The sequence below is a fragment of the Polyodon spathula genome, chromosome 29, assembly GCF_017654505.1.
Source record: "Polyodon spathula isolate WHYD16114869_AA chromosome 29, ASM1765450v1, whole genome shotgun sequence".
Classification (NCBI taxonomy): Eukaryota; Metazoa; Chordata; class Actinopteri; order Acipenseriformes; family Polyodontidae; genus Polyodon; species Polyodon spathula.
Window position 1 is genome coordinate 6,650,361 of NC_054562.1, and position 23,325 is coordinate 6,673,685.

At 35.9% G+C, this 23,325-nt stretch overlaps 1 protein-coding gene across 2 annotated transcripts in view; it reads right to left on the reverse strand.

The window, feature by feature from the left end:
* Positions 1-23,325, reverse strand: part of LOC121302242 (GDNF family receptor alpha-2-like) — a 58,213-nt gene that overhangs the window by 17,956 nt on the left and 16,932 nt on the right. For both annotated transcript variants that reach the window (XM_041232082.1, XM_041232083.1), the window contains exon 4: positions 5,631-6,006. In XM_041232082.1, coding sequence (XP_041088016.1) covers positions 5,631-6,006 — 376 coding nt within the window. The remainder of the gene's footprint in view (positions 1-5,630; positions 6,007-23,325) is intronic.

The window sequence follows — 23,325 nt, forward strand, 5'->3', positions numbered from 1 at the left end:
GTCTGTGAAGGACAAGGCCCTACCCCCTGCTGTTCTTCAGACAGGAAAAGGATAACAGGAATACAATTCAGGATCGTCAAGGTATTTGGTTAGCAATGGGTCTCAGTGTAATAAAAAGGGCAAGATAAAAAGGATTTATCCCCACGTATTGCATGTTTGAACACAGCAGAACAGCTTTCAGATATTTCATGCTAAAGTATAGGTTACCAAAACAGCATTGCACTCACTGCAGCTCCTCACTACATAGGGAAGAAAATGAAAGCTCTGGAAAAGTGGATTCATTTAAAATGTCTGATGGTTAAAACACAGTTATCTGCAGCATGCCTAGAGTAGCTATCTATTTCTTTCAGCTATAATGGGAAACCGATGGTTTTTAGCTCCAAAACTTTATGACTATTTGTGGGAAGTGGGCTGGTATTTGATGATCTTCTAATAGCCATCTCTCTGCAATGGGCAGAAGCAGCAGAAAATGCATCACAATGATTGCTTGGATAGAGACACAGTAATAGCATCCAATATAAACAGCAACATATTTCTGGGCTTCTCATTAACAGTAAAAGGCTGCTGCTATAGAATAACCCTGATTTTTTTTTTTTTTTTCGTTTTCCAAATACTCAAGAAGAAAACAAGCTTACACAGCAAACAGCAAACCCCACAATCCTATCTCAAGCCAAGTGAGTCCGTCTGATCTTCTGTGGTTGTTGGTTGCTAGTGCTTTGCATTCCGATTTGCCTGTCCTCCAGGCATCATATATTTTACAGCTAACAGATCTAATTTAGATTTTTTTTCATCAGGAATTGGATTCTGGTAATGTGGGTTACCTTGGTAGTAGCCTTTGAATGATCTGTTTTTAGAGAAGGTTTATCAGATCCTCTTTCAAAGAGCTATATAACATAAAAACACAAAGCATAACATGTTATGAATAATGTACAGTCATATGGGGGAAACACAACTTCGTACGTTAAAAAGTTAAGGGGCTACAGCCGCTGGGCTGTTCTTAAACGACAGGACATAGGGCTTTACATTGAAGTATGCCAACACTTGCATGGAATGGGAGTGTAACCAAATCACATTGCAAATCTGATGTTTGATTTTGATTGCCAAAAAGGTGTTGTGAAAACCTGGTTTGAGTTGTCCCATAATAGATGCTGCATGAGTGATGCCTGTGACAGTACAAACTAAATGAATGTTGTTCCTGAGGTTTTTGTAGGAGAAACAGCTTTTTTTTTTTTTCTTAAATACAAAGGTCTTGTCTGACAGGCTATCAGCAGTTTAAGATAAAAGGAAGACAATAGAGAAATAGATGACTTAAGAACTGCCGTGATTGAAACAAGAAAATGGCTTCCTTTTTACACCTGCCGCTACACTAAATGATGCCTTATACTCTTCCTGCCAAGTGAGTCCACCTGATCTTTTTAATAAAGAAAAGAAAAATGAAAGCAATGACACCAAATGCCTCAGGTTATACTTCATCACAAGGGAATACGTAATCAAGGCACTTAGGTTTGTCACAGATTTACGCTGCAGATTTGCATATATTTGCATGTGAGATTTTTTAAAAACAGCGATGCAGCTCTCCAATGTGTATACATCCCATAATGTATGCAGCACTCACAATTCTCTCTCTAAACTAGGAAAGATGCTGGGATGTTAGTCAATGTTTAGAATACTACTGTCAGAATTCTTTTTAAATTTGATTTTTTCTTGAAGATCTTTCGTGATCTTGAACCAACTTCAAGCCCAGCTGGTTCCATGTCTTTACCAGATGTTACCCTCCCTACCTGGGCAGCGGTTGGCCAATTGTGTGCCCCCCACCCCCAGGAACTCTCGGTCACAGCTGGCTGTGACATAGCCTGGACTCGAACCTGCGATCCCCAGGCCACTCGGGAGCCCACACAGAGGCTGGTTAAAATCAGCTGGGAGAGGGATTTTGGTTGCCATGCCCCTTGCCTAATAAATTCAATCTCAACTGGTATCAAGAAAGCCAAATTAATTCAATGTCTAGATTGAAGACGTATTTGTTTGAATGTGCTTTTTTGATTGTGGAAACTGATTAGAACCACATGCTAATGTTAAATGAGAAGCTTATCGTGGCAAATGTCAGCAAAAGGTAAAGGAATACACAGACAGATTGGTAGCCAGTCAAGCAGTTGACAACATCATAAGATCCACTCACAGTTCACAACATAATGAGAGCGAATGACCCATGTCTCCTTCCTACTGTTAGTAATCAGGAGTCGCAGGCAGGAATTGGATTAAACTTCCTGATGGAAAAGCATTTGGCATTTTTCTTGTTTTCCTTGGTAACTTTAACGTTACTGTCTCTGCAGAGAATTGTTTTCTTTATTTGAGCAGGTATCCAATTTTAAGCCTTAATATCTGATGCTATAGGCATGTCTGGCTAGAACAAAGGACCTCAGGCCACTTGTATTGTCTGCTGTGTTTGCTAACTATTCCAGCAAAAAAAACTCCTCAGGGCTTTATTGCAAAGTGAGGTGGGGGAAGCATATTGATGTTGCACAGTGCACTGAAGCCTGTGCAACACTGATATGTTTTGGCACAATCGGATCAGAGTTGATCCGTGAGGTTCAGTTCACATATCCAGGGCTGGCCCACTTTACAGATTAGCTGTTCAAACTGAACACAGAAATGGGAAAACAATGTATATTAAACTCAAGACTACTTGCATTGTAATGGTCCATTCTTCTAATAATTTACATATTTATTTTTCCTTTTATATAAATCTGATGCTATTTAGCAACATTTAACATTCTTCTGCAGCTGCTTTGCCTCAGTGATTTCTAATATATATTTAATATATACAATTACAGCACTCTGTTATAATTTCAAAGATGTAAAAATCAATTAAGTGGATGTACTAAAATGGACATATTTACAGCAACAAATGTTTGCATATATACTGCGTATAAACTCATTGTAGTAATTCTGATATGTGAAATGATTGTAAATGTCATGTTTGACAGTTATCCCCACTAAAGTGATACAATATCAGTAGGCAATGGCCCTTTACTTCTTGTGCCTTTTACTGAAAAAGCAAGCGGACATATCCAAGATGTGTTGAGAATTATTGCTTATCCTACAACTGCCACATCAAACAAACAGATTGCACTGTGACCTTGGGCCCAGCTTTTCCCACACCTCAGCAAATAATTAAACAATGACCCAGTTCAAATATAGTCAGGTCTACCAATCTATACTTTGGAACGTGCACTAGCGGATCTCTCCACAAAGATCAATATATGATTTTTCTGTTTCGGATGATGTATGAAGCATGCCTCGCTGTTTATCTGAAGCTATCTGAAATGCTGTGTGTTTGAACTCGTCCTCCTGCTTGCTTGGCTGCCTTCCGGCTCCCCCTTGAGAAAGAGAGAATTTGGGGTAATGATTGCAAGTGGTTGAGAAGGTAGAACATAAGCGCTCACTGGTGTCTATTCATGTTGGCGGGGAAAAAAACAAAGAATAAAGACAATGAAAACCATTATATTATGGTGCATTTTGTGTAAAATGGGTTGTATTGATTATTTTGTTATGCAAAAAAAAAAAAAAAAAACACACACTCAGAATGGTTGAAAACAGTATAAAAATGTTAGGGAGCTGCTATTCACTTCTAGTTATTTGACATATGCATATGAACCATAAGCTAGAGATGTCTTTAAAGAAATAAGGGTCAGCATTATCTAGCTGATCTATCCTTGGTTACCGATGACAGTAACAATTTACATTAAGAGTCTCTAATTACTATGTATTTACATAGTAGTTACTTAGTAAATATGTGTGTACTTACACATACTTACAATGTTGTTATGCATTGTTACAATGTACTTAATGTGTAATTTTTTTTTGCATGATATAACCTTAACTCTAAACCGAACCCCAACCCTTTTCTGATACAATTGTGTGCTTTCATATAGTGTGCAAAAAAGATTCACACGTTTAAGTACATTGTAACGATGCACAATACCATTGTATTAATGTGTAAGTACACGTGTATGTATTAACTACTAGGTAGATACACAGTAATTTGAGACACAATGTTAAGTGCTACCCACCTTTCTGGTCCTGAAGAGCAGTTCATGAACTCAAGAGAAAGCTTCTCAACAAAGACTTCCAAGCTGGAGCTCGGGGGGTGTCAGGTGTTAAGTGATGGGTGCCCCATTAAACCACATTGAAGTGCAATTAAAGAGATGTGCTTATGTTTCAGTCTAGCTCAATTGAACACCATGCCCTCAATTAAATTTACTGTTTCTCACTAATACATATGTTATACTGTGCTTCTAGCATGCAATGGACAGTACAATTACTCATTATCGATAGACTGATACATTTTCTCTAAGTACTTTTACTGGCCTAACAGATCGTATCCATACTATTCGTTTACAAATATGTTTTAGGTTTTTATTGTATGCAGTATGACTCAACACTAATGCAAAAAGTGATGGGACGGTTTCTACAGTATATTGAACACTGTTTGATCTTGCAAATATGGAAAACTCACTATTGAGTAATTGTATTTTATTGTAATTAAAAGTCTTCTGGAAGTTGGACAGAAAATTAAAAAAAAAAAAACAGCAAGTAGTAAACTTTTTATGTAATAACTTATTAGGTTTATTGTTGGAAGAAACTAACTCCGAGATCAAAACAGCTATGACCAAAAGTTTTGCATCACCTTATATAATTAACTCATTTTGCTTCATACAGTCCAAGAAAACCTGTTGAATAATGTCATGTTAACATATTGAACTGCATATGTATATATACACACACACACACACACACACAGCATCAAAAGAAACGTTTCACTATTATAAGGTATATGAATGATGGACATTGACAAATATTTTTGGTTTCTTTTTATTCACTCGATCATTCATCTTTGACCATCACAAGCTTGAGTGACTCTGACTGAAGCATATGCACTTAATCATCTAACTAGTGAGACAGTTGATTGGACACTGGATATGGAGTGATTTCAGCTGCTGAATGGCAAGCTTAAATAAAAGCAATAAAGAAAATCACAGAAAAAAAAAAAAAAAAAAAAACAATCGACTAGGTACAGTGTACTGTGGCTCGCTGTGTCGGGTGCTCACAGCCAGCAATTTCAAACCTGGTGAGATGGTATAACCAGACATACTCTGTCAATGACAGGCCATCAACTGGGAGACCAAGAGTCAAAACACCTGCCCAAGATCGACAGATCATTTTGCAGCATCTTCGTGATTTGAGTTGTTAATCAGCACAATAAAAAATCATTGCACCTGCTCTAAAACAGAGTTTGTCATTTTTTTTTATCACATTTATCACATTTTTTTTTATCACTTTCTTTCGATGGTGAAATTTAAGTGATAAGTTTCTTTTGATGCGCAGTGTGTGTGTGTGTGTGTGTATGTGTATATATATATATATATATATATATATATATATATATATATATATATATATATATATATATATATATATATATATATATATATATATAGATATTTCAGCTGATATTCGTATTCTAAATTTAAAAAAGAAAACGTATTGCTTTTCAAAAATAGAAAACCAAAAACACATACAAAAAAATAAACAAACTCTCCAGTATGTTCAAGATACAGAAATACAAGTACCTGCATAGATGATCAGTCCTGCACAAGTTTCTCAGGTCCAGGCAGTTGGGTTTTACTTTCTCCTCGTAGGAGCAGAAGGGGACGATCGTCTGCCTTCGTCTCTCGGCACACGCGTGTTCCTGGCACGAGCAGAAAAGCAGCCGATAGCTGTACTCGGTCGACACGCGATCAAAAAACTGCCTTAGGGCCTTGTGGCATTTTCGACGGCTGCAGGGTTCTGCCGGAGAGACGGTCTTCATGCAGGTGGAGATATAGGTGCTTCGCAGCTTTTTACAATCATTGTTTAAATTGCAGGCTTTTGCAGCATCCAAGCACGCGTTACAAGGTTTCCCAGTATCTGTACAGTGGTTTCCTTTTGCGGCAGTAGGGTCCATTCCTGATGGCATAAAAACAAAATGTACAGTGATTAATCTACCCTCTTTTCTGATAGGGGTTCCCTGCTTTAACATGCATGTAAACAGGTCTAGGGAAGAAAACTATCAAAATTACAGACGGATTAGAAGGGTCCAAAAACTCCACTTAGTATTAAACTGGAACTACCGAGGGTTATCTGGTCTTCAATGCGGCTCTTTTCAGCCTGAGCAGTTCATTTTAACCTCTAATTCATTCCTGCATATGTGTCTGAATAGAATTATTATTAGTTAATTCTTAATTGGATTTCTAGTTATAACTAGAGGCAGTGCAAATCTGCAGATAATGGAATTTTTTGGAAATCACGAAATTCTCAGTCTTCCACATATTCACCATATTGTGAAGTTACATCAGTCATCATAATCATCATAAACAGACTTCTACAGTGACCTAAAATATATACAGTAACTTAGTTGTTCAGTTTTAGTTTTGTTAAATTAACAGGTGAAAAGCAGGAGTTAGTTAAAGACTAGAGTTAAGGCTTTGAAAATGTGGCCCAATAAGAAGTATCATGTGATGTAATGTTTTTGTTTGACAGTTTCTAAAGATTATACTGACAAAAAATCCTTGACATATTAAATTGAAAGTATTTAACCAAGACATTGTTTGATATGATTATGTTTCCTTGATTCACATGTTGCACTCTGCAGATATCTACTTAAGATTTTTTTTTTTTTTTTGCATGTTTTCTCGAATATTGGGACTGCCTCTAGTTATAACTTTAAAACATTACCACAGATTCATAAAAAATATAAGCGGAGCACCACAGAAACCGCAGGTATTCCTTTGGCTTTATTTTAAAGTTAATCATTGCTGATTCCTTTTATACTGTTTCTGCATTCTTTTATATCTAAACTTTAGTGACTTCAATAAGGAATCTTGCTTTTTGTGTGCCTTTTGTAAATAAGCATCACTTGGTCTCTGAAGCATTGTGAAACTTAAAATAATGACAATAAATAAAACAGTCCCCAGTGATATCTCCGACCTAAAGCCAACTGTGGCTTTTTCTTCTTTAATACTTTGAAGATCTTCTGTAGTTCTGAACAAACAACTCTTTATGACGATTGGTTAAATTTAAAAGGTTAGCAAGATCAATGGCTAATCTAAAACTCTATATAACCAATCCCTGAAATAGATATGTGCCTGGTACTAGCCAGTTAAACACGTCTGAATACCACTGGGAATTATACCAGCAGGCGTATTACACTGAAGAAACTCAGCACAAGTAGCCTTTGGAACTAAAGGTGCTCAATATTCACAAGGCAATAGCAGACTAGCACTGGTCCCATACTGTATTGAAATATTATTATTATAATCTACAATAATGGTTAAAACATAGTTTGTACTATACTATAGCATATTTCATTGATTAATGCATGATGCTTTCACAATTGATACCAATAAACTGCTAACTGAGAAAATAAATGGCCCATGGAGCAGACACCAATATAATGCTGCAAATCATTATGCGTGGTTTGTCATTGTATGTACTGGACATGATCTCACTGTGTTCACACAAGACAGATCAAAGAGAGAGCACATGTACCAGGGATATCGACTATGTGAACATAAAAATAGGGATGACCTTAACACACTGCTGGGTAATTCAACTTGATTTTCAAGGGTTGTGATTAAAAGGCAACTGGACGCTGGAGAAAAAAAAAAATGTAAAGACAAAAAAAAAAAACAATGTTTCGACTTGGGAGTATGCATGAATAATTAAACAGGAATCTTTTCATTTCTCAATGGTCAGCAATTTGGCAGTCTCTCTATAAACACACCCTGTCCATTAGCTTCAACACAGACAGGGATGCAGGCTTATACAGTATATTGGATTGGATTGGAGGTATGAGGTAATTTGTGTTGTTGTTGTAAATAATAACTTTTATAAATCTGTGAGTTGGCTTCAACAATGAAAAGTGTTTTGCATCTGCCATTTTCTCCTGATGGAAGTGAACGTACAAAGCTTTTTACAAACCAGCTAGGGTGTCATTTCATAGCTGCTTAATTGATTTTCTCGGCTCTGTGTTCTCTGATGAAGATTTTAATTAGATTTAAGGCACAGCCCCAGTTTGGATATAAAGATGCATTGATTTCTATTTATTTATTTATTTATTTTAAATCGGACATTTATTGCAAGATAGTGTTGGCTTTCCATCTTCCAACAGAATATATATCCTACCCTTAAGTAGTTTGTGAACAGCTGCAGTCTGTTAAAATTCAATGTGTGTACCATCTACTCTGTATAATAGATCTAATAAATGTACAGTATTATCTAAAGTTACCGGGACCAGGGTTTTTTTTATGATGTCGATTTGTCTGTATGGTCGAACTACTGCAATAAAATAGTATATTAAATGTATATTGTAATGTGATGCACAGTAAAAGCCAGCGATTGAGGGTAGGCTAGTACATTTCCTATGCAAAAATCTAATGGCCTTTCACTGTCATCTTCATTATCCTAATATTAAATTCCTATACTGTTTAATGTGTCTGAATCCTTACCCATTATTTGCCATGCTTACTAACTACTCTTGCAGGAATGGCTTCTGAAAAGTCTGGGGAACGGTCGGGTAAAATCCTTCTAAACAAACACGACTTCAAACAGTGAAGTGCACAAAAGGGCAAAGATAGTCAACAAAGAGGTAATAATGTTATTTCTTTTGTTTACTTTTTTAATTATGTCCTTTGAATAAACCTTTTAAAAAGTTTCATGTCAATATTTTTCTCCTAATGACCTATAACATGCTTTGTTAGTTCACCTCAAGGGCTCTTTCCACAATTAGTGTAATGCTAAAGGTGTGAGAGCGACACTAATTTGATTATTAGTGTCACCTCTGTGAGCTAACTTGTAATGAAAGAAAAACAAACAAACATCAGACTCGTTAGCATCTCGTTAGCAGCAGCGAATTCAACTAGCCCATCACCATTGTCAGCTGGAAAGCTTGCACAGGTAAAAGTAAAAATAAAAGTGTAATTAGTCTCAATTTCATACTTTCAGTCCTGCTTTAATGACGCGAAAAAAGCCATTGTGTGGAAGTGGTTTTAGTGGTCTTTAGTAGAGAACATATTCCTTTGAACCAACTCAAACTGTTTAAAAATGAGATTCAAGGGTGTAATGAATATTGGATGCAACATAAAAATTGTAAGCCAAATACCATGATTATACATGGGTAAGAAATATATTTAATTTTTCACACTGTGATATGTGATAGGCTTTCAGCACACCAAACAAGTGTCACTTTCTTTATTTTGAGTTTGTTTTTTGTTTTTTTTAATAGGATTGACTAATCAGATTAAACGATCCATAAGCAAAATTCCTTTAAGTTTCCCAAAGGCTGTCAGACATTCTTCTCATCTTAGGAAGCCTGTACAGGATTGCTCCCACAAGAGAAAGACATTTTCAGACAGACATGATTCCTTCACTGTTTGTAAATTATACCTGTTTCTCTATGCTGACAACTAATTCTCAATACTTAAAGCCTTTCAAAAAGAAACATTTGGCTTAATCTGTTTAAATGTGGTGGAATTATATATTCCATTATTATTCTGCATTTCTATGTAAGCCTTGGGCATACTTTCACAAAGCAAAGGTCTTGTCCATCTGCTAATGAATATTAATGAAGCAGCGGGCATGCAAATAATGTGAGTGCTCTTCTGTGAATGTGTCACAGGTTACTGCGGTGGCTTGTGAGTGAGAAGAGAACTACTGGCGTGCTACATACACAGATATTTGGGAGCGTATATTTTAAGAGCAATTAGCTTCCAATTTCATTTTCATCCTTTTTTTTTTTACTGTCCCAACACCTTTATTATGTTTTCAATCATTCTGCCGGGTTGGTATTGCAAACACTCAAATGCTATATCCGTTTACTTTTTGATAAGATAGTAAGGTGCTTTCACCTTGGTTCAGGAGCTGCCCTTTGGTACTTGATTATTTCCCATAGATAACATAGGCTAGATCTTTATAGAAGTAAGAGTGATTTTTGAATAACATTTCCATGTGTTCTGCTGGCAATACACTGCAAAAACTTTTTTTTTTTTAATCTAAAGCCTTTATTTTTTTAATTTTCCAAAGCTGCATATGTTCTGTAGCTTTGCTGCCATAATCGCCAGTTTCTTTACTTTACTGACAGTTGTTGACTATATTGCCCGAGGCCTAGAATGACATTTACAGTATCGCTGCAAAAGCTTCACTGGGTTGCTAATCTACCCTTTCCACCTGCAGAAGCCGAATATCACAAGCGCAGTGAAACCAAGTGCGTGAAAGGCCAACAAGTAGAACATATGTTATATAAGGATTTTACTCTACAAAGCTGGACAACAAAAACTTTGAAAAGAAAGTGCTGTATGACTTTTTTTTATGTATTACGCCAATTTTCTTTCTTTTTTTTCTGTCTGACAATGCCGTTGTTCTATCTGGCTTTGCTTAAAATTATTCTTCTGGATTTTGATTGTTGAAGCCCAATTCCATTGACGGGAATCAAGCTGTGCTCTGTACATCCGATGCACAGCCAAGAAGCTGGTAATAAATAACTGATAGTCCCTGTTGCACCTTCTGTATTTAATATTAACAAACATGATAGCTGCTGATGCTTTGAAGCCACAGATTCCCAGAGGTTTCATTTCCCTAACCTGGTTCAGGTTTTTTTGTTTTTCCTCTCCTGAGTGCTAACGGTCCACACTGGCACCAAAGAGAACGAGTATAAGTGGGCCGAATGACCTTTTCTCTGTCTTAAATTTCTTATGTATACCTGTCCACAAAATAACAATCCAATGGATTTGGGTATTATTATTCACTGTTCGTCCATATATTTAAAATATTATCCAATTTTACATACATACATATATTCATCTTCTTACCAATATATGCACTGTTTATTCCTCAAATTAAGTCTTATTTTAATGTTATTTAACTTGTAGAATAAAACAAAATGTGAAAATATGCTTTAGTCTGCTATTATCCAATAAACATGTAGCGTGATATGAAAATCATAAATCTACATTATTCTAAAGGTTAAAGCAACAAACCAAACCAAAGGCATTGTAAATATTTCTATAAACCAGGCATTAATCCAATAATCTATCTCTGAACCTGTACCATATAATATATACATTTTTTTTATTTTATTTTAGCTCAAAGCTTGTGCAGATTTTCTAATTTTCAAGAGTCGAGAGCAGGAGATTTAAGAGGGGAGGGCGCTGCTTGGGTTATAAACCTTTACTTAAAAAGAAAGAAAAAAAGCCTGGATCTAAGAACATCAGTGTGTCAGGGGAGAGGTTGACAAGCTGCTAGGAAGGCAGGAATGATTTGTCAGAGGTGCTACCTGCAGTGAAATAAGTGTGAAAGCTCAGCCGTCCCTCTGTGAGACTCAATGCAGCATGCTGCCTCTCTGTGATGAATTGAACCCGGAAAATTAAAGCTCCTGCATCAATTTTGACCACATGCAGCTGTTAATTTAGGTCATTAGTGGTTCAGTATTAGAAAAAGGAGTTTATAGCTTTAGCCCTGTGGCAGGGCAGAAATAGTGTTTTGTTTACGCGATGTAAATACAGTTTGATTACTGTGAATTTCAGTTTGGCAGGGAAGGGGTTAATTCAATCCCTGCCAGACCCACGTGCGGAATGTGGCTGGGTCTTGATTGACTGATTGATGGTCAATCAAGCCACAGCCACATGGTACATTAAAGAGAACCAGGGCCGTTTAGAGAGAAGAAAACTGCTCAGCTTGAACAGGAAGGAGTGTTTGTTTAACCATTTTTTTATTTGTTCCTTGGTTTTGTTTGTTCCCATGTTTATTTTGTTGTGCATTAATAAACGTGCATCACAGTGTTTAAACTGTGTCTAATTCCTGCCAGTAACCAGCCTTGGCCACAACGTTATCCTGCCACAAGACCATTATCTGAGTAGCTGGAAAAAACTGCTTTGCACGTTGAGGCTTGAAACAAGGCTTTAATATTTGTTAAACACTTCCGTTTGGAGTCCTTTCAAGAACTTGAAGCATAGCTGCAGGTGAACATAAAAGGAAATCTTTGTGTGTTCAGAAGAAAAAAAAAAACAGACACCTGCTGCAAGTATAGAAATGGAGCAAATTGTTTTTGATCCCCTTTTCAAAGCTGTTTTGCTCACCTGTAATCGAACCGTCCTTTGTGTATAGTCACGCTAATAGTATACTTGGGTATATGCTGTTTTTGTTTCTTTTAAACTGTTCTCTTACTGCTTTTCAGTTCCAGTTACCTTCCAGTTTCATACGTAATGCTTGCTAGATCAGGCTAAGTTTTTTTTGGCAATGTAACCCTAGGTTACAAATACCTATGGCAGGCAACCAGTGCGCGGAACTCAAGTGCAGGCACCTTAATACAGACACAGTATTTAAGTACTGTAAAGATTACCTGCAGACATCATATAAAGGTAAAGGGGGTAACTAAAAAATATGAAAAAGGATGGCCATATTCAAAAACAACTGACTAGTTTGGCTTCTCAGGGGGGTACGGACACACACACACACACACACACACACACACACACACACACACACACACACACACACACACACACACCCACCAGTGATTTTATGCTGTACAGTTGCATACTTGTAACAATAAATAAATGCTCACTTTACTGTACTTTCTTAATATAATATATCATTAGAGTTATATGGCTATCTGAGGCGTTTCTGAATGCACATATCTCCTTAGAAGATAACGCTAAGAAAAAGGATGTTAATTTACTCTGAAGGGGCTTGGTAGGGTTAGGGTTAAATCACGTCCCGGTTTGTAATTCTGCTTGGTTTTATGAGTTGGCTGTGATTCTAATAGGGCGTTTAATTAACACACAGAGATTTGTTTTCTGTAAAACAGGGTCCATCTGCAAGATGAAATTCAGCTGAGATGTACTGCTTCAAATGTGTTATTTTGTCAAAGGCAAGCCATTATTTTAAATCCCAAACTATAAAATAGTCAATAGTGATATATGTAGTAATATTAAATGTGATCAATGTTAGCTAGATATTGTTTGTCAAGTAGGGAGGAGAAGAGAAATGCAGGACTACAAAGTGAAAAATGTATAGGTAAGAGAAAAGTTGAATATTTATTTAAGTGGGAAATATTGTTTGTACAAACTGTGAGATACAACAATGTGAAAAAAACTAATTACAACAAAGACAAAAATGTTTGTCAAAAGTGTATACATTCCTTTTAGAATTACTTGAATATTTAACATTGTTGAAATAAAGCCTTCACTGTGTTTTACATAATGTACCTTTACAGGCAAAACTGCACGAAGGAGAGTCACTAATACTATTCTCTTCAGGAACTTTCAAAATTGTTGTAATGGAACTTGGCCTTTGTTCTGGGTTTTAAAGAAAGTTTCTTCATGGTATCTAATCACTTCCTGAGTGACAGGTCACATGACCTGATTGTAGCTAACCCATTGGGTGAAAGTTGAACAATTGAACAACTTGCAAAGTTTCTGAAGTATCTGTAAGGAATACAAGACAAAGAACCAGAATGACTTGAAAAGAAAAGAAGGGGCACCAGCGATGTTAGTTCTAGTGCTAATGAAGAAGGGAAATTGATTTCATACTGTGGTTAACATCCTTTAACATTGCTTAATTATAAATGTAATTAAATGTAGTGTTGAGTGTATGATATATTACTGGTATTTAAATGTGAAGAAAAAAAATTGTAAAGAAGTCATTAAAATAGAAAACCAGTTTACACATTCTTGAGCTCCAATTGCATACTGTGACACAATTAAGAAGTATAATTTATGAAATATGACGGTATATGTGAACATTTGTATTTTAAAGATGCATATTGATTTATTAATTGTTATTACATTGAAGAAAAACAAGTCTGGGATATAACTAGTGAAGAAAACCACACTTTTATCTGCAATGGGTATTCATTTCAGTGTGTTATTATGGAAAATCTAACTTTTAAGCAAAATTTCTGGTGCTATTCTTACTTTTTGAATACACTGATAAATGGCAATTGAACACAAACAATCAAAATGTTATTTTTGCTCTCCTGTAAAACTATGAAAATGTCACTTATGCACCTCTGGTTCTAAACCCTCGATATTTTAAGTTTCGGGGAAAAAAAAGTTGGATATTTCAATACATTCCTCATTAAAAGGTCAGGTATTTACAAGTTTGTCTGAGCAAAGAAAACAAGAATTCCTTTCAGTGCTCAACAGTCAACCATGCACTAATAGAAGCATGTTATTAATAGTTTGGATACAGCTTTACAAAAAGCATTTGAATGGTTTCATAACAGTACAAGCAAGAATATATTTTTGCAGCATCAGGGTACAGAGGTTTCTCCAAAAAAGAGCTGCCATATTAACGTGCATGTTTGTTTAAATAGTTAATTACATCAATTGATGGAAACATAAAACATTAATTTAAAAAAAAAAAAAAAAAAAAACACTGAATTTATTTATTTGTAAGCCTTGGCCATTTGGTTTACTCAGGGGGAAAAAAGAATATTGTACCAGATTGAAGAAATCAACCCTTCAGGACATAGACCATGTTCCTTGATATATGTAAAACACAAAAAAGGGGCTTTTTGGAATGCACTAATCAGAGGAAACAGCCAGGCTCAGGCAAAATAAATATGCTGTTTGTAAGACAATGCATGACACAACTGGGTCATTTCCACCTATGCTTTACTGACCCTGCATTGCCACTTAAGACAAATGCCTTTTGAGTTTCATTTTCATATTTCAGCCTTGAGTTTCTGTGCCTTGCAGGAGAAAAAGCAAAGGTTTTAAACAAATTTATTTTGTGTGATTTCACTTCTACGTTAAAAGCCTACTTTTTATTGTATGCATTTTATTATATCTATTTTACTGGTTTAATATCTTATTTTGAGTAAACAGCTATTCTTGCTGGAATAGTGATGCTAGCAGAAAGGAAAAATAAAAAAAGATAAAAACCATTACTAATTAAGAAAATGTACCACTCACCCAATCAAAACTCCACTGTATGGTTCAAATCTAAATGAAATTATTGTATTGTAGTTGGAATCTGTTAGCAGAAACAATTTCTTAAGGGATACTGTAAAGCGGTGCTCCTATCAGACAGACAACATAATATAAAACTCTTGTCATAGCACTGTTCTGTAAGGTGTTTACTTTGGGATATATGACCATTCCTCAACAGTTAGCACCTCAAATTCCTTCAGGGAAATATGTGTTTTAGAAATCTGCTGTGAAGCCTTTTACAGCTGCATTGCTGGTGTGAAATTTTCATAACTGAATTACAAATCCTCCTGTTTTCTTCTCGGGGTGGGGGAGGGAAGGGGAAGGGAGCAGGTGTGGAACTAGGACTGGGTAATTGGCATCATACTTCCTTCAGACGGAACTCAAAGGATGAGCCTTATTACAAAGAAACAGATCTGCAATGCAGAATATTTCAACACATTTGCAGTATAAACATATTCCAATGCTGTACTGAGATTTATATAAAAATTACAACAGAAAAAAAGTAAGAGGGAATTAATTTTCATCATCCTTGGCAATGCTCAAAGGGACCTGTTAAACAGCCAGGCCACCCCAACCCATTCTTAGCTGCCTACACAAGCAGGTGCACTGTTAAAACAAATTGGAGCATGAGACCCAACACAGGGGATATGGTAGGTGGTGTTTGAGAGGCAGGGTTCTGTGCTCAATCCTCAAGCAATTGAACTCAATCCTTCTAGTGTGACAGATACATTGACCCATTGTCAGGGCTGCGGTGGATTCAGGCAAGTTTAATAACCTTGCCCTGACCCTGCAGCACTGCTTCTGTGATTTCTGCATTCACATGCATCACTAACAGCAGTCTGGAATGACATTGAAAAACAAGCAGGGGGGAACAATGCTTTATTCCCCTAAGAAAAACCTTGTTGGAAATTCATGTCTATCCTGGTCAGGCCTCCTAGTTAGCTGGTTTTAAATCAGTCATGTTGGTTTACAAGAGCCCCAGCTCCCCAGTGTGTATTTAGAAGTTAGAATTTAGAGTGTCCCATTCAAGACTCAATGGGTTTGAAAGGATTACAATTTGCAGTCTTTGGCAGAAGCACGTGCAGTCAAAATTAATATAAATTGTCCTATAAGATGTTACGCAAGGGTTTCGATATCACTGTGTAACAATTATTATTATTTTCTTTTGTTCCTGATCCTGTATTTACAGTATAATCGTAAATCTCGAAAAACTACTCACTTCTAAATCTTTTGTAGTCATTTTTGTATTACTTTAGTATAAATACATGTTAGTTTGGATTCATATGTTGTTTTTTTCTGACTTTATGTGAACGAAAAGACACACATTTGCCCGTTTTCCCACTGGAAATAGTGATATTTTGAAATATCACTGTCCTGGTCACAAAAGCAAAGTTTGTGGGGAATAATAGCCATTTTCTATACTTTTGAGGCATAAGCAATTAGGAAATAACACCTACTACCCAGGAACAAAAATTGTGTTACATAGTGTATTCACATGCTAGGTCTAATGAGACGTCTATATCAGATACAGGATTCCACAGATTACAGGTAGAGGTTTGACTATGAATGCTAGAGCTGCTTTTTAGCTCTACTTGCATGCCAAAGACATGGAATGTGCAGCCAACGTTTCTTTGTGTTAGTAAACGGCAGCTGTGTATTGCTAAGCAATACAAAGGTTTAAAAGCATGTCTAAAATGCAAATTGTACATATGTGATGGGTAATGTGGATAAGCTGCCATTCTTCAAAATGAGCAGGACTCAGTTTACCTATTTTGCAAACCAGGCCAACGTATTATCTATTTTGTATAACAGGCAATAATTTCAGTTATTGTATAATACACAATAGTAATGTATCTATTTTGTATAACAGGCAATAATTTCAGTTATTGTATAATACACAATAGTAATGTGTTGCCTGTTTTTCAAATTATTTATTACATTAGGAGTATTTCCCGAACTTTATTTGTTAAAGACACCTCATGACATCACGACTGAGGACCACTACCCAGATAACCCACAGAAATGTGAAATCTGATCTCCCCTGTTTTGATGGCTAATGGAACAAATTGTTAGCTCAATAGAAAATTAAGATTATACTAACTTAAATGATTGTATGATAGAGCTAAAACTCTAAATAGCAGTGTTCAGTAAATCATTGCCTCCCCTGAATTTGGGAACATTGGGAACATTATTTTAGAGAACATATTTCTCAATGGGCTATGTACCCAGCTATGTAATACCAAAATACTTGTATTCTGTTTCAAAGGCAGCTAAGTACTGATGTTCTGTGCAAAAAGCACCTCCCCTTGGAATACAGAACTGTTCCCCACATCAGTGGAGCAGAGACGTGTTTAAACGCTCTATTCTTGATTCTTGTCGGTTCAGAGCAGGATAAAATTATATTCAGCGATAATATATCTTATCTAAAGTTCAATAAAATTAGCACCTTCCACAGTTGGGCCTTGGAGTACCTATTAAAGGTAATGCAAGCAGTAATAAACTTCCCAGTATTGATGAGAGACACAATATGATAATATGTAAATTTATAACAGCTAAAAAGATAATAGGGTCTCTTATCTAAAGTGTAACCACTGTTGATGAGACTTTACTGTAGTCTTTAATTAACGATCAGCGATAGTAGGATTGCAGATGGTCGTGTAAAGTTAAACGCTGGTACGTTTTTGTACCTTCCTGCTTGTCAACGATTTGTCCATAAAGAGATGTTTGTTTGTTTGTTTTTTTAATGTAATTAAATTAATTAAGGGAAATGTCTTTTATATGAGCCCCTCTATTGTGGGTGTGAGCAGTGATGTCTTTATTTTAAAAAACGTTTGAATGAAAAGCAAATATAAAAGTGAAAGCTATAAAAAGTCACACTAGATTTGAGTTTTCAAAGGTTCAGAGTTCTGTACTGTAGCTATGAAGGGAATGATGAATCTATGCACATTGTTTCCAGCGGGTGGGGGGGCTGCTCACAATGAGTCTGGTAACCGTGATGCATGTACACCCACATATAAAAATATAATAAAAGCTTTCCATGTGTAATGATTCATTTTCATTTAGAGTGCTGCTTGCATTCATCGCAATGTTTTTCCCTTTGCAAACAATGCATTCAGAGCTGGCTGCTAAGTCAATGGCAGGAATTATTTCTGATTTGCTAAAGAAAAGTAACAAACAATATCAAGTGCCGTGACTCCCAGTATATATATATATATATTGAATAGGCATGCAGAGTGCAACAGAGGCATATTGAATTCAAACCAGATTCATTAAAATGACTACTTCTCTATATTCAGGCCAAATGGATTTTACTTAAACAGCCTGCAGAGTGTTATTTGTCAGATGTGTACAGTCAGTAGACCCACATCAATCAGTATCTACAGATTTGCAAATTCCTCAACGATTACCATTTTTTATTATTATTTTATTTATTCATTTTTTAAAAATTAAATTTAGGACAATTTGTCCAATTATGTTCCCTCACCCGCAAAAGCACAGGACAACTGAAGGTAAGTTGCCTTCTTCCGGTCCCACCACTAAGCCGATCACCTGTTTGCACCCAGGTACTCAGCAGAGAGCCTCTGTTGTCAGCGCTGTTATCAGCCCAAAGCCTGTCAGATCTGATGTCTTGTTCATCAAGACTGAAACTGATTTGTCTATCATATAAAAGTAACTGTAACTAACAAAGACCCCGTTCACACTGCTGTGCTGGCTCAGGGGCCACCTCAGGGGTGCCAGATATTTCGGTCTGCAAACCAGTTCACATTTGTGATTCAAGGCACCGTTATGTTTTCACATATATGACTGATAAGCAGGCCTAAAAGCAGGCCATTCTAGCCTGCACAATGGAAGAGCTATCGGGATATACAGTATTCTTTGATTTGCAGCAGAAGTATCTTATTAATATATTTTTTAAATGCAGCACATGGTACATATTAAAAACTATATATATATATATATATATATATATATATATATATATATATATATATATATATATATAAATATTTTTTATATATATAAAAAATATATAAAAACTATTTATATTATATATATATATAGATATATATATATATATATATATAATATATATATATATATATATATATATATATATATATATATATATATATATATATAAATATATTTTGACTTATTGTTATGGTGCATCAACAATCTTAATATTTGTGGACGAGAACAATATTTTATGTGTGTGTAAAAGCAAGCAGCTAAAAGAATCGATCGGCATTTTAATGTAAAGACACACACTTCTGTAGCAATGTATATTATTGCATGCAAAATAAACAATGGTGCCTGAATATGCCAAGTTGCAGCATTATTGATCATTATTGAGATCCACAGTCCTGCAGTTTTTCTATTTATCGCTTAGTTACTAAATAACAGGAAGAAAAGGTAATTGTGACAAATTAAGCTGAATTATGAATGCACTGCAGCTCGTATATATTATGTGAAAGAAACAACCTGAACGTTAACCCGCTAGATTTTTATTTATTTAATATTTTTATAGTTAAAGTTATTTGATGTACAAATAATTACCATTCCATATCGATCTACTGTCGTCTTGGCTATCAGAGCATTCATCTTTCTACTTACCTTTTGCGAGTATGGGAGTACTGAGCAACGTAACCAGATTGGTCACGTGATACGAAAAGGTGCCCCGAAGTCTGCTTTGCATTCGTATGTATATGTAAAGACCGGCCCTGTTCCTGGATTGCAGTCTTTGGGCCACATCAAAACGGTAAACTAAATCTAGGCTGGCCTTGGGCTGCCTTTTATTTTTTTGGGGCGTTCACATATGAGAAAAGGCAACCCTGTGCCACCTTAAATCACAAGCGTGAATGGGGTCAAAATAATTCCATAAATCTTACCTGGTTTGCACTTCTATTAGCTACATAGGTTTGAAATGTGCAGGTCTGAAAGAAACGCATGCCATGTCTGGTTCTGCATGAGGTTAAAGAAAGTCCTCAATTCCCACTCCTCTCAGGCAATCTGTTACACTTGCTCTTTCTAAGTCAATTCGTCAAGTCCCACAGGGCCTGAAAGCATGTCAAAAAGCTGTCTGGTTAATTGCAGGAAAGAAGCTGCTGATCAAGTAAGTGCAACACTATCTGAAAGCATGGCTTGCAAAGATTTTTTCAACCTGCTGTAGTACTAGCTAACGCGTTTAAAAAAAAAAAAAAAACTTCACATTGTAGATCTCTAGAGCAAATGGAAGTGCACAACAAATTCATGGAATTATTTTGTTAATCACTTTAATCAGTCATGTGAGGGACAGCTATTAATCAGTCTTTATTTTATATAGCGCCTTTCATAGTGGATCACCATCACAAAGTGCTTGCAGTGTGCTGCAAACTGCAGGTATTCCCAGGTTTCTGGACTAACCCAGTGTCTTCTATTCATCATCCCTGCAGATGTCTGTTGCTAATCTCCATTTCATTTGCTAGCCTTTGTCCATTTCTCTTGTCAATAGCCTGATCCATCTTCTGTCTTTCTTTCCAGGAAAATAACTTGACGAACCCTCATCAATTTACTCCCAGTCACCTTTCCACAGATGTCAGATACTTTGGTTAATAGAAATGATTAACTCTGATTAAAGGGTTGCAACCCTGTACAGAGTACAGTGAAAGAACTGATCCAGCCAAGGTCACACCATTGCCAAGTCATTGCAGTAGCTGTGATGAGCAAGAAGCACCCATTAATTACCTTTTCAGCGTTACAGAAACAACTGCTTAGCAAGCACCAGTTTGAGTTGTTTCCTCCTTGAATAACAAATACATGTTTTGGTGGATAAGTAGTCAATGAGCAAACAGAACATGGTATTATATTTCATTGTGCTTGGTAATAGGCTTTTACTGTTTTTCACACACCTTTTACTCACAAAACTTTAATATTTACTCAACTGGTTAATTTCCCATTGCTCCTCGTTACCTTCTCAATATTAATCCAGAGCTTGCAACCAATAAAACATAATTTACCAACAAAAAATGTTTGGCATTGAATTCATTAGATCGGCACAGCAGCATAGCTGCCAGTAACAAAGTGGCATGGGACAATTTGCTCTTAAAAATAGAAAAATGGATTTGGCTGTGTTTGGAGTCTTTTTAACTCTGAAAATGAAATTCAAAGTTTATAGCCTTTTTAGTAACGTGATCTGTATATGGATGTGTCTGCTGTTAGTATTATTTTTGAAACCCTCTTTTGAATCGTTCTTTGTATCTTCAGTTTCAGGTTGTATTTATTTTTCTTCAGTTAGCGTTGCAACCAGTCCCAATTAAACAAATATTCACTGCGCTCATCCTGAATGCAGCCAGGTCTCCATCAAAGACAACCTAGCTTCAGGCTCTTATGTACAATTCACGCTTGTGGGGTCCACAGCATTATCATTTCAGTAGCCCAGGCAGCTCAGGGTAACCTCTGGGTTCATCCTTCAGAGCTTCTTTATTTCTTGTGTTACAGTGTAAAATAAATATGTGATTAACGACACAAAACAGAGATCTCATTATTTTAGCCCCGCAGCTTTAACTGGCAGTAGAAATCAAACATTTCAAAGAGATGTGTAATTAAAAATGATATAAGTGTCTAAACAACAACTAGAAATGTGTCTGTAGCGCAGATAACCTGGAGGTCAATGATTTGTGACACACCAAATTAACTGCCTGCTTTAATTAAATCCAAGAAACGGTGGTTCTTTGACTGCATCTTATCTGTTTGTTTACCAAACTGATCTAAAGAGTCACTTCATCAGAAATTCTTAGGATATAAAGCTCTGTTATGCTAAGAATAAGAATCATGTTACATGCCACGTAATTGAGTATATAAAGACCACAGCATTCAGTTAATTAGTTTTAGAGAGTCTTTTAGTCCTACCTGGGTATGCACTGAACAGCAATGCTGTTAAAATATTAAAATAACATGAATATGTTTTCTGTACACATTACATTATGTAAAAATATAGATATGTACAACAAGTTTAAATAGTACAGTAGTAAAATCAAATGAGAAGGCTTTTTTTTTTGTCTATCCAACATGTAATACAAAACAAACCATTGTAAGCTTCACATTGTTGTAGGACGCATAAATAATAAAATATTATTTTAAATTGAAACTAAATTATTTCAGCATATTTTCTTTTTATATTTGTCTACTTACAATTAGCCTAAAGTAAACGATAGTGTTGCATGAACACATTCTGCATATACAGGACTTTAAACATCTGCCATTTCAAATCAGTACACAGCTTCTGCTGCCTATGCTCTCCGCTCTGCAGCAGCATTCAGTCAGCGAAATTTTTGGGTCATTTTTGTCTGCAAAAAATCCTTGTCAGAGACCTTTATGAATAGCTCATGAATGTATGGCAGCTCATTATCTATGTTTAACATGCTGCTTTGCATACCTAAACATCATTAATTCAATGCAAATGAGGGGGCAGTGCTATTCCGCCCTTTTCATTTAGCATCTTCTAAATCCTTGTTTTCCACAGGGAAATGGAAATAGTATACAGGACTACACACGGTCATCATGTCTTGCGTATGGTAAAAGGAGGCCCTTAATTTCTATTGATCAAAATATCTGGCATCTGTGAAATGGCGAAGTGTTGTTAACTGCATATCTGCTGTAAATGCACTAAATGCATGATGTGTTATCCTTTTGTATCATATGATATGTGTAGGTTTCCTATCATTCTAGGCTAAAGAAAGTTCTCAGTGTGCATTCCTTATTTTCAAGTAGTCTGTTGCACTTGCACCTCCTTGGTTATTTCATATCAGCAGTGCCTTCAGTGTCAAAACATGTCAATCATTTTGTGAAGTAGCTGGTTGGTAATGCCAGGTAAAACATTCAAGGAAGTACTGGTATAAAGTACAGCTTAATTTAGCCTAATAAGGCACGAAAAGAGTTATGATCAGTTAGAGTAAAGTATTAAAAAATGCTTCAGTAAAACCAATTGATGTAACAATGCCATCTTAAAATAGGCCTCTTACATTTTTATAGTCTGTAGTTTGATTGGCTCTTTAGACTTTCTCACCACAGTTTTTTTTTCATCCAAAGAGAGCATAATAATACTGAGTTGTAGGCTTGTATCTGCAAACAAATGTGGTTTTAGTAGTTCAACTAATTTGTTTTTAAGTATTTAAGAAAGCACTTCTATGGGCAATTGCCTGGGGTTATTGCACTGAAGATGAAGCTATGAAGCATGAAAAACAAAGAAGGTTTTATTGCAATTGGATTGAATGAACTGAAAGCAGAGTTAACACATCTAGTAGAATACTAATATGAA